Source organism: Hylobates moloch, unplaced genomic scaffold, assembly GCF_009828535.3.
Source record: "Hylobates moloch isolate HMO894 unplaced genomic scaffold, HMol_V3 SCAFFOLD_15, whole genome shotgun sequence".
NCBI lineage: Eukaryota > Metazoa > Chordata > Mammalia > Primates > Hylobatidae > Hylobates > Hylobates moloch.
The window spans coordinates 88,149,392-88,164,208 of record NW_026652290.1 but is presented as its reverse complement, the minus strand read 5'-3'; the positions used below and the strand labels follow the sequence as shown (position 1 = coordinate 88,164,208).

The 14,817-nt window shown below is 44.6% G+C and overlaps 2 protein-coding genes across 2 annotated transcripts in view; both read right to left on the bottom strand.

Annotated features, from left to right (window-relative positions):
• The window catches only part of STRN (striatin), a 141,999-nt gene extending 138,941 nt beyond the window's left edge, over positions 1–3,058 (bottom strand). Inside the window, 1 exon segment of the mRNA XM_058429058.1 lies at positions 2,704–3,058. Coding sequence (XP_058285041.1) covers positions 2,704–2,937 — 234 coding nt within the window. The 5' untranslated portion in view covers positions 2,938–3,058.
• Positions 3,059–3,726: 668 nt separating this feature from the next.
• Positions 3,727–14,817, bottom strand: part of HEATR5B (HEAT repeat containing 5B) — a 107,843-nt gene continuing 96,752 nt past the window's right edge. Inside the window, exons 32-33 of the transcript XR_009210122.1 lie at positions 4,877–5,065; positions 3,727–3,811 (exon numbers count right to left, since the gene is read on the bottom strand). The gene's annotated coding sequence lies outside the window, so the exon portion shown is untranslated. The remainder of the gene's footprint in view (positions 3,812–4,876; positions 5,066–14,817) is intronic.

The following is a 14,817-nucleotide window of genomic DNA, read 5'->3' as shown; positions in this document are numbered from 1 at the left end:
TAATGATGGTAATGTAAAGAAATAATTTTTTTTCCAATTACATTAATAAGGGGGGACAAAGACCAGAGGTTACTGCAAACTCTTCCCCCCAAAATATATCATACTCATTCTGTTAGGAAAATGACACATTTTTAAAGTTTCTCTGTGGAAACTTTAATTTGAACACAAAACAAAAGATATTGTCAAAAAAGTAGTGTCCTTGGCCGGGCACAGTGGCTCACGCCTGTAATACCAGCACTTTGGGAGGCTGAGGCGGGCAGATCACTGAGGTCAGTAGTTCAAGACCAACCTGGCCAACATTGTGAAACCCCGTCTCTACCAAAAATACAAAAATTAGCCGGGCATGGTGGTGCATGCTTGTAATCCCAGCTACTTGGGAGGCTGAGGCAGAAGGATTGCTTAAACCTGGGAGGCGGAGGCTGCAGTGAGCCAAGACTGCGCCACTGCACACCAGCCTGGGCAAGAGAGCAAGACCCTCTCTCCAATAAAAGGAAAAAAAAAAAAAAAAGTAGTCTCTTTAATATGATAAGCACCTATGGGAAAGCTACCTGAAGTCAATAAACATTTGCCACAAACAACCCAGGGAGGGGTGTTTGTAGATGTGTGCATAAAAATTGAAGATCAACTACAGTTACCAGTAAATTGAAAAGTTTAAACAAGGAGAGGGAGTGAACAGGGGGGAGGATGGGTTGGAATTCCCCAACTTCTACAGGTAGAAAGGTAAGCATTGTTTTCTGGTGTTTTGGTTTTTTTTTTTTACCAAATTAGTGTGACTTATCTACATTCCCAAAACTGGAAAAGAAATTAAATTTTAAGTAACTAATACAAAAATCATTCCCCACAACTGCACAAAATTAAAGTTAAACTTGGCCTTTAACATTTCCTTGCATCCCGAAATCCACACCTTTTACAGAATGCACTGCTAATAAAGATCAATCTACAAGTATTCAAATTTGTTGGAAACTATATAGACAAGGTCAAAGAAGACTTGCAAATATCAGATAGACTAGATCGACTAAATACTAGGGCAACATAACAGTAGGGATGAAAAAGTTGCCAAATAATATAAACATATAACTACAGACTTACAAGGAATCATAGAAACTATTGGTCACTCCCTAACTTCATTCAACTGCTCATTTGTCATCTCTCAGAGGCCCCCCTGACCACCCCATCTAAAATAGCTGCCCCTATCACAGGCTATTCCTGAACTCTGACTTATTTCTTCCTCACAGCAGTTGCCACTATAAGCCATTATATTCTACAGGCGCATTTGCTGGACTGTCTGCCTCTCCACTAAAATATAAACTCCATGAAGGCAGAAGCTTGGTCGGTTTTCTTTAATCACAGGGCCTAGACACATAGCTGGCACTCAATACACAGGTGCTGAATAAATAAATGATAAAACTGAAACCCAGAGAGGTTAAAGGATTTCCTCAAGGTCACAGAGCTAGCAACAAACACAGCCCTTACTATAACCTTGTCTACTATAGCCCTGTGTGTTCGCTCTTTCCATAGCCACTTCCACTAAACCACAGAGCTTGTTCCAGGACATGATTCTATTTAACAGATTTCTCCTCTTTTTTTTCTTAAGCGCCAAAGAAAATACATGTTACCAAAAAAAGTGACACACTGGGTAGCATTTTAAACTCAAGTGTTTCGCCAACTAAAACTATACTCAAATTTCATAAGTATACAGGCTTAGTCCGTAAAACAGTAAGGCACAACTATTCATAGTTCTTTAAGTTCCTTTTGAAATTGGTGTGTATGCCCTGGAAGTTTTAAGAACAACCACTGAAAACTTATTCACCAATTCTGAATGGCCTGTCAAGTATCAGCCTCACTTTCATTCTTTTCAGAGCCAACAGTTATCTCCTCCCTGGATATACTTTATCTTGCAGATTATGCAAGGCAATGTAACTAACTTCAATGCCCCTTTAGTTCCTTTTAAAGTACAAGAAAATCTCCCAAAACACTGAACATAAAATTAACCCTTGGGAAGTTTCAGATTCTGAGAACAAGAACCATCTCTTAACCATTCTCTCTGACTGCGATCATCTAGGTCCTTCATTCAAAATGCATTAATTGGAAATACCTAAAAGAAACGTGGGAGGGGGCCGGGGGGTCGGAAGAAAGTAGAGAAGAGACAGTTCCATATATAAAAAAGGGAGCTGATACACGAATAACACTTTTGCCCAACGTCAACTTCTCGCTTCGAGTCAAGGCCTCACTGACACAACTTCTGTTGTTTTCTTGATCACCTTCCTTGAAGAGAGGGGCCAAAGCCGGCACGTTCTGCGGAGACTGTCTCTAGATCTAGGATGGGGCACACCAGGGCAGCGGACGATTTGCTCCGCGTCTCTCAAAACTACTGCCAGCCCAATTAGTAAACCGAGGGCAGCTCTGAGATGCAGGACGGCCAGAGAGTTGAAATGAGCCTGGGAGTTAAGAGTGGGATGGGGCGGACAAACAGGCGTGGGGAGGGTAAACAACGCACCAGGAGCGGGAGTGAGAACAGGCTCGAGGTGGGGTCAGCGAAAGCCAAAAGGCGAAGAGAAGAAGGGGACGGGGCTCCGGGTGGGATGGGCGGCAGCAAAGGGGGAGGGGACGCGAGAAGGCTGGGGGAGGGGGAGAAGGGTCCGGGGCGGGGCGGAAGGGAGCAAAGAGGCGGGATGAAGACGGCCAGGCCGGGAGGGTCTTTACCTGCAGCTCCGCCCGCTCCACCTCCCACTGGGCTCTCTCCACCTCGAAGCGGGCCCACTCGTGCTGCAGGAAGTGCAGGATACCCGGGAGACTGTACTGGGCTCGGGCCGCCCCCGCCGCAGCCGCCCCGTCGCCGGCCGCGGCAGCCTCCGCCAGAGGCCCGAGCCCCTTGGCACCGCCGGCGCCTGGGTGGTTGTTGCTGAAGAAGACGCCGGGACCCGCCTGCTCGTCCATGGCGGCCGCAGGTACCTGGGGAGCTGCCCCGGCGCCCAGCAGCGGAGGCAACAGCGGCGGCAAGCAGCGCCTCCTCCTCCTCCCTCCGCCGCTCCCGCCCACACCCCAGTCAGCAGGGAGCAGCCGCCTGGGCGCGGGGGCCGGCCGAGCCCGTGACGGGCCGGGAAATGGGTCAACTGCGGCGCGCTGGCGGCCCGGGGCTTGCCGGGAAATGTAGTCGCGGGGCGGGACGCGGGCGAGCGCGGCCCGGGCGGCCTGTAGGGCTGCGCCTCAGCTTGGGCGTGGCCTCGGGCCCGCCCCGCCCCGGCTCGCCGCGGAGGGGCCGGCTGGGCGGGGAGCGCGGGTTTCCTCTGGGGCCGGCTGAGCGCGGGCGGGCGGCTCTCCAGCTTTCCTCGCACGCGGAAGTTCGCGGGCGGCGCTCCCTGTTGCATTCACACACACACGCACACACACACACACGCGGAAGTTATCACGCCAAGATATCAGCCGAGCTTCACATCTTTTAAGGCTTCCTGGCCGTTCTGTGAAAAAACATGCTCAAAGCGAGCTACCCGGTGCGGCCGCGGGACGGGGGTTCTCCCGCCAGCTGCCCTGCGTGCTCTGGCATCGGCTCCGTCTTCGGAGTTTCTCTCACCCTAGACGCTCCTCCATTCTGCCAATCTGCGGGTCGCTGTCGCTCCTGCCTTTCTCTTTTGACTCGAGGGACTCAAACCTGTTACCTGACCAGTTTTCATTTCTAAGGAACGCCGATCACCTTTCTAAGACAATGCCTCAGCTTTCTGCTGCTGTTTCCAAATTGTGGTTTGTTGACAGCCCATCTGAAAAACTGCTCCGTTGAAGTTTCTTTCCCTTTGCAGTCCACCTGCAGTAAATCCTGTAAAAGTTTTAACAGAACAGATGTTCTGTTACTTGGGTCTCATTTTTCCTATCTTATTCCCGCTGATTTTTACTCTACTTAATTGAACAAATATTTAGATTATCGGTTTTCTCCTGCGCTGGAAATATTAACATAAATGACATCGTTTCTGTCATCAAAGATTGGCATATAATAAACTATCACAAAGCCTTAATTTAAAAGCTACACCACCTTGAAAAAGCAAGTTCCCTTTCTGCTCTATAGCGCGGTCTTAGATATCCTGGCCCCTCCGTTGTCACTTGTCCTGTTCCCAGTTTCTTTCACGATTCACCTGCCAACTGGCAACAGCATCCGCCTACCAAAGGTACACCAAAGTCCTTTCCTTTTAAGTTACTCCCTGTAAATATTTGCCTTCTCCGAAGTGTGACAATATGTCACTATAAATTCACACTACAACAGTGGCAAAAAGGAAGGCCCCTGAAAACAATTTAACAAATGCAAATGAAATTAAGCACTTATTTTGTCACCCTAACAAGTTATCTGGAATTCTTAGGTTTTGTAGGACATACTTGTGGGTTATCAGACTTGATGGCCATGAAAAAATGTAAAGATCTAGGCTGCTGAGTGACATGTCAGGGAAAGACATCCTGTCCCTGTCCTCTCTCCCCTCCCCCCTTTCCCATGGCTACTTGCAGAAAGGACAGGAAACACATTGTGTCTGCTCTGGTTGCAAATAAAGATGGAGAACTCTCTTCTCTCGGTTAATTAATGTTTCTGCTTTATGAATTCATTCTTTATGATCATCAAAGATTGATCCAGGCCTGGCCAAATTCCCTGTGCCATAACTTACTTTGGCTGTCAGTGTCCTTTGAGATACAGCCGAGTCTTCTCATTTACAGCTCAAGGACTAAATTCCAAAAAAATTGAGACTTGTCAACAATGAGGCCTTGAGTGACAGGACATATCCAACAATTCCTTTAAGTCAATTCATAGCAGACACAAAATGTAATTAAATTCATAGATAATCTGGACTACCACACATACAAAAACTATTTTAATTCATAGTTCAACTTTATTACTCACAATACTTTTTTTTGCTTTACGAGGACTCATTTACATTTTGGCCGGGCGCCATGGCTCACGCCTGTAATCCCAGCACTTTGGGAGGCCGAGGCGGGTAGATCACTGGAGCCTGGGAGTTGTGGGCAGGAGGCAGGAGAATAGAGTCTGGAGGCAGGGAACATAAAGTAGATTCATGCTGACTTCCTAGAACTGAATCAAATGGAAATACTTCAGCTATAACAGGAAATGTCCTCTCCATTTACATAGGGCGTACACCAACTAAATGACGTTGTAACTTTACTTCATCCTCTTCATTTACATAGGGCGTACACCAAGTAACCAGTGGAAACCTCTAGAGGGTATTCAAACCCCAGAAAATTCTGTAACGGGACTCTTGAGCCCCTATGCTTGGGCCTGCCCCCGCCCTGTGGAGCCTACTTTCATTTTCAACAAATCTCTGTTTTTGTTGCTTCATTCTTTCCTTGCTTTGTGCGTTTTTTCCAATTCTTTGTTCAAGATTTCAACAACCTGGACACCCCCCACCGGTAACAGTTGGAGACCAGCCCGGACAACATGGCAAAACCCGTCTCTACTAAGAATACAAAAATTAGCCAGGCGTGGTGGCACATGCCTGTAGTCCCAGCTACTTGGGAGGCTGAGGTACAATAATCGCGTTAACCCAGGAGGCAGACGTTGCAGTGAGCCAAGATCATGACACTGCACTCCAGCCTAGGCAATACAGTGAGACTCTGATTCAAAAAAAAAATTTTTTTTTTAAAGAAGGCCTTCCCTAAGAGTTCTGGTGCCCTAAGTTGCCTTAAAACTATAGGACTATGAATCCCATAATTTTCACTTATTGGGCCTGGCACGGTGGCTCATGCCTGTAATCCTAGCACTTTGGAAGGCCGAGGCGGGTGGATTGCCTGAGCTCAGGAGTTCAAGACCAGCCTGGGCAACACTGAGAAACCCCGTCTCTACTAAAATACAAAAAAAATTAGCTGGGCGTGGCAGCTTGTGCCTGTAATCCCAGCTCAATTCTCTCATTTTTTAATATGAGAATAATAGTCACCTAATAAAGTTGCTGTGAAGTTAAATGAGAGAAAAAAAGTAAATCCCCTCTCATAGTGCCTACTATATGGTATATTACGGAATAGTGATAGCTATTATTGCAATAGAGTTCACAAGAGTAACTGAAACAATACATGTAAAAGAAACAGTCCCTTGTAAATTCTAGGGGCTCAATAATTGTTCTCTCCTTTCTCATCCCCTATTCAAAACTTTAAATTAGTAGAGTTAAAATAATCTTTAAAAAACAAAAACAGGGCCAGGTGGGGTGGCTCACGCCTGTAATCCCAGCACTTCGGGAGGCCAAGGTGGGCAAATCACGAGGTCAGGAGTTCGAGACCAGCCTGGCCAACGTGGGAAACCCCGTCTCTACTAAAAATTCAAAAAAGTAGCTGGGTGTAGTGGCAGGCGCCTGTAATCCCAGCTACTCGAGAAGCTGAGGCAGGAGAATCACTTGAACCCGGGAGGAGGAGGTTGCAGTGAGCTAAGATTGTGCCACTGCCCTCCAGATTGAGCAGTAGAGGGAGACTCCGTCTCAAAAAAAGAACAGGCTGGACGGCGGTGGCTCACGCCTATAATCCCAGCACTTTGGGAGGCAGAGGTGGGTGGATCACCTGAGGTCAGGAGTTTGAGACCAGCCTGGCCAACATGGTAAAACCCCATCTCTACCAAAAATACAAAAAAAATTAGCCAGGCATGGTGGTGCGTGCTTGTAGTCCCAGCTACTCTAGAGGCTGAAGCAGGTGAATCGCTTGAAACCAGGAGGCGGAGGTTGCAGTGAGCCAAGATCGCGCCATTGCACTGCAGCCTGGGCAACAACAGCAAAACTCCGTCTCCAAAAACAAAAACAAAAAAACCCATGAAAACAAAAACAACTCCCCCTGCCCAAAAAAAAAACTAACGTCTATGCCTAATCATTAAGCCTCAGATCTCCACGTGTTGTGATCATTTTATAATAAAGCCAAAATGACAGAAAATAAGGATTCCCTTCCCAGTACACAGAACAATTGTCAAAATACTGATTTTATATATCACTATAATGAGTTTACAGTGAAAATTGTGAAATGTTGAAAGGTTCTTTAGATACTGGGAGTGTTTGTTTTTTTGTTTTTTTGTTTTTTTTTTTTTGAGACAGAGTCTCGCTCTGTTGCCAGGCTGGAGAGCCGTGGCACGATCTTGGCTCACTCCAACCTCCACCTCCCGGGTTCAAGCGATTCTCCTGCCTCTACCTCCCGAGTAGCTGGGATTACAGGCACACGCTACCACACCCAGCTAATTTTTCGTATTTTTAGTAGAGACAGAGTTTCACCATGTTGACCAGGATGGTCTCAATCTCTTGACCTCATGATCTGCCCACCTTGGCCTCCCAAAGTGCTGGAATTACAGACGTGAGCCACTGCGCGCTCGGCTTCCCCCTACTGGACTACAGGACACACCACCACCCGGCTAATTTTTTTGTATTTTATAAAAAAGGTTTCACCATGTTGGTGGATGGTCTCGCCCGCCTCGGCCTCCCAAAATGCCCGGATTACAGGCATGAGCCACCGTGCCCTGCCGAGTGTTTACTGTTTTTCAGTTTATATGTGTATGCTTTGTGGGATGAGGATTATAGATCTATAAAATGACAATTCACCTGCTCTTTTGAAAAATGTGTCAGGCCAAGTGCAGTGGCTCAGGCCTGTAATCCCAGCACTTTGTGGGGAAGAGGCAGTCTGATTACTTGAGGTCAGGAGTTCGAGACCAGCCTCGCCAACATCGTGAAACCCTGTTCTCTACTAAAAATATAGAAATTAGCTTGGCATGGTGGTGCGTGCTTATAATCCCAGCTACTTGGGAGGCTGAGGCAGGAGAATCGCTTGAACCTGGGAGCCAAGGTTACAGTGAGCCGAGATCTCACAACTGCACTCCAGCCTGGTGACAAGTCAAGAGTCCTTCTCAATAAATGAATGAATGAATGAATAAATAAGTGAAGTTTGTCATTAAAATGAATGGTTCTTTTTTTTTTTTGAGATGGACAAATATTTCACATAAATTCAATCACTTAATATGTGTTTTTTTGTGACTGGTTTCTTACTGTAATGTTTTCTGTTTGTTTGCTTGTATTTGAGACGGGGTCTTGCTCTGTCGCCCAGGCTGGAGTGCACTGGCGCCATCAGCTCACTGCAACCTCTGCTTAATGGATTTAAGTGATTCTCCTGCCTTAGCCTCTCAAGTAGCTGGGACTACAGGGGCGGGCACCACCATGCCTGGCTAATTTTTGTATTTTTCATAGAGACAGGGTTTTGCCATGTTGGCCAAGCCAGTCTTGAACTTCTGAGCTCAAGTGATCTGCCCACTTCAGCCTCCCAAAGTGCTGGGATTACAGGTGTGAGCCACTGTGCCCAGCGTATTTTTCTAAAACTATCCAAAATGACCAGTTATTTGGAGCTCTGACTCTTTAACTGCTCAAAGAAAGATCTTTAAGTTGAACTTGATGGCTCTTTTACAGTTATGGCCAGGAAAAAAAAAAAAAAAAAAGAACTGCTTGATTGACAGGAGAAAGGCCTCCCCAAGGATTAAGAGAACTTCAGGGAATAGAAATATGCAATAACCCATTGTTTATCCACCTCTTCTACCACCTGCTCACTCCCTAATCTCTCCCACCTCTCCTTTTTGCCTGCCCTGCTTCAGGGGGCCAGTCTCTGTTTCTACCTTTCTCAGATTCCAGCCAAACTTACTCCCTAAATTTGAAGTCTGGTAATGGCTGGGTTGGGGAAACAGCCAGTAATAAGTTAGGAATGAAGGAATTGTAGCATCTAAAATTTTTCTTGGAGTCCAAGAATTACATCTATACCAGTCTTGTGATAGGATGAGAAAATTGCTCATATCGGTTGTTGTCATCGTTACTATTATTTTCTTTTGGAAGAGTATGATTGAAGTTAGGGAGTTGCCTAATTTTAATTTCTAAATTGATGTTTTATTTCATTAAATTTAATAAGTTTAACGAAATAGAAATTTAAAATTAAAGTTAATTTTGTAGTGACTGATATTTAGAGAAATAGATACTTCAAATCTAAAATCAGGATTACTTTGACAAATCTAAATATCTAACACAGGGGAGACTGAAATGATAATACAGCTCTGAATCTGTAGCAAGACTTCCCTTGGAATATTAATGGTGATCAACTTCAGATTCTATTTCTCTAAGCAAAGGTAAACTGGTTTTTGAACACATTCTTTTCCTTTCTCCCCATCAATCCTATGCCTTGCTTCCCTACTCCTTTTCTCTTTTAAAATTTCCAATGAATGTAGGCTCTATTCAACAGATTGTTTTCTTTTAGTAACTAAGGTGTCCTCATTTCTAAGCCAGAAACTGAATTTCAAACAATTAACGTCTACTTCATTACATAAAAATAACTGTGTGTGTATGTGTGTTGTATAGAAAAAGAACATTTTTTATGAGCTTGCTATTCCTGTCAACTCTGCAGCTGAGATGCACTCATTTCCAGGTATAGCCACTTTCTCACCAGACGACACTCAATTTTCATTTAGGCTTGAATTGCTCAAAACAGTACTGCCTTCCCAAGCTCCCACCTGGTAGTGCTTAGACATAAATTAAGATGATCCTCAAAAAAATTCAAATGTGGTACAATATTTTTTACAAATATGATGGGCGAGGGGGAGGTGGAACAAAATCTGGGCACTGTGCAAAAAAAACGAGAAATGAATGAAGTTGAAGAAATCCAATACATTTTGTTTCATTCTGAACACACTGTTTTCCTTAGATTTTCTTTAACAGGATTTAACCTATTTCGCTTGTACTATATCTCTCTCCCTCTACTCTCCAGGCCCTCAATACACTACTGTTGTTCAATATGTGTTAATTATAGTACTTGCAGTTGTTCTCTGTAATGGAAAATTCTATCATTATCTATGTTATCTTCTTTCCCAGATTTCCCCTCAGCTGCAGGACATGAAGTAACAAGAGTGGGAGTGGTTGGAAGCAGCTTATATACACTTTCAAGTGAACTCTAATACGTAACATTATTCCTGATAAACTGATTGTATTCAAGCTTAAGGAGCCAATACATAAAAATTCATTGTAGGGGAAAAAGATAATTTAAATAACATGGTTTTTAGTATATGGCAATAACCAAATTAATGCTGCAACTTTTCTTTATAAGAATGTAGCCAGATTAAAATGTTAAAGGAAGAGTATAAATAAGCTAGAAGATGAGGGTGGGATGGGGAGCATTTTGGGCAAAATTGAAATACCCTGAGGAAGAAAAGTACACGGTATATTTGATATGTTGAAAGAACTCCAACATGGCCAACACATAGAGAGCAACATAAAAGTAATAGTGGCCCGGCGCGGTGGCTCACGCTTGTAATCCCAGCACTTTGGGAGGCCGAGGCCGGCAGATCACGAGGTCAGGAGATCGAGACCACGGTGAAACCCCGTCTACTAAAAATACAAAAAATTAGCCGGGCATGGTGGCAGGCGCCTGTAGTCCCAGCTACTTGGAGAGGCTGAGGCAGGAGAATGGCGTGAACCCGGGAGGCGGAGCTTGCAGTGAGCCGAGATCGCGCCACTGCACTCCAGCCTGGGCGACAGAGCGAGACTCCGTCTCAAAAAAAAAAAAAATAATAATAGTGATTACTTTTTTTTTTTTTTTTTTTTTTGGAGAAGGAGTTTCGCTCTGTCACCCAGGCTGGAGTCGGGTGGCATAATCGTAGCTCACTGCAACCTCTGTCTCTTGGGTTCAAGTGATCCTCCTGCCTCAGCCTCCCAAGTAGCTGGGACTACTGGCATGCGCCACCATACCCGGCTAATTTTGTATTTTTAGTAGAGACGGGGTTTCTCCATGTTGGTCAAGCTGGTCTCAAACTCCCGACCTCAGGTGATCCTTGGCCTCCCAAAATGATGGGATTACAGGCGTGAGCCACTGTGCCTGGCCACAAAGTTCTATTTTTTAAAACACAAATGCAACATAGTTATTATAATTAATAATAATAATTATTATTATTTGAGATGGAGTCTCGCTCTGTCGCCCAGGCTGGAGTGCAGTGGTGCTATCTTGGCTCACTTCAAGCTCCGCCTCCCAGGTTCATGCCATTCTCCTGCCTCAGCCTCCTGAGTAGCTAGGACTACAGGCGCCCACCACCACACCTGGCTAATATTTTTTTTTGTACTTTTAGCAGAGATGGGGTTTCACCGTGTTAGCCAGGATGGTCTCGATCTCCTGACCTTGTGATCCGCCCACCTCGGCCTCCCAAAGTGCTGGGATTACAAGAGTGAGCTACCACACCCAGCCCACACTTTATATATATAGACACGCTTTGTATATACATATATGTGTGTGTGTGTGTGTGTGTGTGTGTATATATATATACACATATATATATACATATATATGTGTGTATATATATATATATATATATATATATATATATATACTGGAAATATGGAAATATAGTTTCCAGTTTATATATACATACATAAACTGGAAGTAAATTACCTAAGATTAGCATAATGACTAAGTCAATAATGGTACATCCATTATTAAGTAACCATCAAAAAATGATTCCTACTGGTGGTGGCTCATGCCTGTAATTGCAGCCCTTGGGAGGCTGAAGTGGGCGGATTACTTGAGACCAGGAGTTCGAGACCAGCCCAGCCAACATGGCAAAACCCCGTCTCTACTAAAAATACAAAAATTAGTTGGGCGTGGAGGCATGCGCCTGTAGTTCCAGCTACTTGGGAGGTGGAGGTTGCGGTGAGCCGACATTGCGCCACTGCACTCCAGCCTGAGCAACAGGGCACGACTGTCTCAAAAAAAAAAAACAAAACTTAGCTCAGTATAATTTTTCTAAATTATGATTAAGGGACCGGGATCCGAGTCTGACGCCTATAATCCCAGCACTTTGGAAGGCCGAAGCAAACGGATTGTTTGAGTTCAGGAGTTCAAGACCCACCTGGGCAACACGTGAAACCCTGTCTCTACAAAAAAAAAAAAAAAAAAAAATTTAGCTAGGCATGGTAGCATGTGCCTGCAGCCCCAGCTACTTATGAGGCTGAGGCAGGCTGGGCGCTGTGGCTCACGTCTGTAATCCCAACACTTTGGGAAGCTGAAGTGTGAGGATAACATGAGCCCAGGAAGCTGAGGCTCAGTGAGCTGTGATCATGCCACTGCACTCCAGGCTGGACAATGGAGGGAGACCCTGTTTCAAAAAATAATAATAAATAAATAATAAATTAAAAAATGATTAAGATGTGAAATTCTTAATAAAATTCTGTGAAGCCCATAGATAATACTTTCATAAGGTTTTAGATATGAGAGAACTGGAAATGAGTTTGTAATTATTAAATCAGGTTTTAAAAATAATCCATCTAGTGGAAAGCATTGAGGCAAGAAATTTATTTATAGTTCTACTCTAGCCATGTCTGACATCAACCTGAAAATTCCAACTGAGATTTAAGAATTCTAATATCAAAAATAAACTGGAGGAAAAAAAGAAAATGTAGGGATAATAATTCATATAAATAAATGTCTTCAATATTGGGATAATCATATCCATCATTCGGCATTGTTTAAATGAAAATAAATAATGGGTATGAAGTGTCTAACAGTGCTTCGAACACAACATAAATGGTCATTCTTACTGACAGTACCAACCTGTACTATTTTAACTTCTATATCTGGATTATGTTTAGTGGGTTGTTTTTTGTTGTTGCTGTTGTTTTGAGTCAGGGTCCCTTTCTGTCACCCAGACTGGAGTGCAGTAGCGTGATGATAGCTCACTGTAAACTTGAACTCCTGGGCTCAGGTGTGTCTCCTGTGTCAGTCTCCCAAGCTCTTGCTATGTTACACAGGATGGGCTCGAAGTCCTGGCCTCAAGCAATCCTCCCATCTCAGCCTTCCCAAGAGCTGGGATTACAGGCATCAGCCACCATGCCCAGCCTTGTTTACTGTATTTTACACTGTCATACTGTGATAGTAGTTCTACACACATGTAAAGACTACTTGTCAGACTAAATAATGTTATGTACCAATACTAAAGGACTGGCCAAAAATTCTCTTGATAAAAATAAGCAGGACAAATATTCAGCTATGTGTACTTTTCTTTTTAATGTGTAAAAGATCAGAGAGGATATTTACTAAATTTTCTCATTTTATAGATGAGAAAACTGAAGCCCCAAAGAGTCAGGTTGTCTAAACTTCTATTCCTAGTTGATGACAGAACCTATTTAGAACAGGGATACTTGCCTCATCAGGGCTGAGTTTTCTCTAATTAAGAAATCAGGCCTCGTCTGGGCGCAGTGGCTCACGCCTGTAATCCCAGCACTTTGGGAGGCTGAGGTGGATGGCTCACGAGGTCAGGAGATCGAGATCGTTCTGGCAAACATGGTGAAACCCTGTCTCTACTAAAAATACAAAAAATTAGCCGGGCGTGTTGGCGGGCGCCTGTAGTCCCAGCTACTCGGGAGGCTGAGGCATGAGAGTGGCGTGAACCCGGGAGGCGGAGCTTGCAGTCAGCCGAGATCCGCGCCAATGCACTCCAGCCTGGGCGACAGAGCGAGACAATGTCTCGGAAAAAAAAAAAAAAAAAAAAAAACTTAGGCCTAGGCGCCCGGTGGCTCATGCCTGTCATCTCAGCACGTTGGGAGGCCGAGGTGGGCAGATCACCTGAGGTCGGAAGTTCAAGGTCAGCCTGGCCAAGATGGCGAAACCCCATCTCTACTAAAAATACAAAAATTAGCAGGGCATTGTGGCGGGCGCCTGTAATCCCAGCTACTTGGGAGGCTGAAGCAGGAGAGTAGCTTGAACCCAAGAGACGGAGGTTGCAGTGAGCTGAGATCAAGCCACTGCACTCCAGCCTGGGCGACAGAGTGAGACTCCGTCTCAAAAAAAAAAAGAATTCAGGCTGGGCGCAGTGGCTCATGCCTGTAATCCCACCACTTTGGGAAGCTGAGAAGGGAGGATCGCTGCAGTCCAGGAGTTTGTGGCTCTAGTGAACTACAATGACAACACTGCAATCTAGCCCTTGTGACAGGGCAAGACCCTGTCTCAAAAATAGTAATAATTCAAATGTATATTGATTAGTGAGAACTTAGCAAATCGGATACTTTGTCTTGAACTATGAAAACTGCTCAGATTATGCTTCAGAAAGAATTACTGGCTATAATGTTGCTTCTTTTAGCTTCATGATGCTGGATGTTCATAATCAAATAAATAAGATTATTTAGGTTGAGAAAAATCTCATGGGTTGGGCAGCAAAACAACTTAATAATCTTAAACAGATCTTCCCTTTACAGATATGATCACAGAAAACTAGAAGTTGTCAGTGACTTAGAAGGGTCTAGAGAAGGCCAGGCACGGTGGCTCACGCCTGTAATCCCAGCACTTTGGGAGGCCGAGGCGGGTGGATCACCTGAGTTCAGGAGTTCAAGACCAGCTTGACCAACATGGAGAAACCCTGTCTCTACTAAAAAGACAAAATTAGCCAGTCACAGTGGTGCATGCCTGTAATCCCAGTTACTTGGGATGCTGAGGCAGGAGAATCACTTGAACCCAGAAGGCGGAGGTTGAGGTGAGCCAAGATCGTGCCATTGCACTCCAGCCTGGGCAACAAGAGTGAAACTCTGCCTCAAAAAAAACCAAAAAACAAAAACAGAAGGGTCTAGAGAAAGCATAAAGATGTACTGAGACAGAGAGGGAGACAGGGAGGGAGAGGATCATTGCTAATGCATGATGCAGTCTACCCTAAAGTGGGAAATGATGGGAGAAGCCAAGAACAGCAAAAAATAGCCAAGGCAGAAATAAACATACTTTATAAATAGATGAGGGAAAAGGGGTTATGTGTGTACATGCATGTGTGCAAAAAAATGAGATTAGAAACAGTCTGGTGGTTCCTTA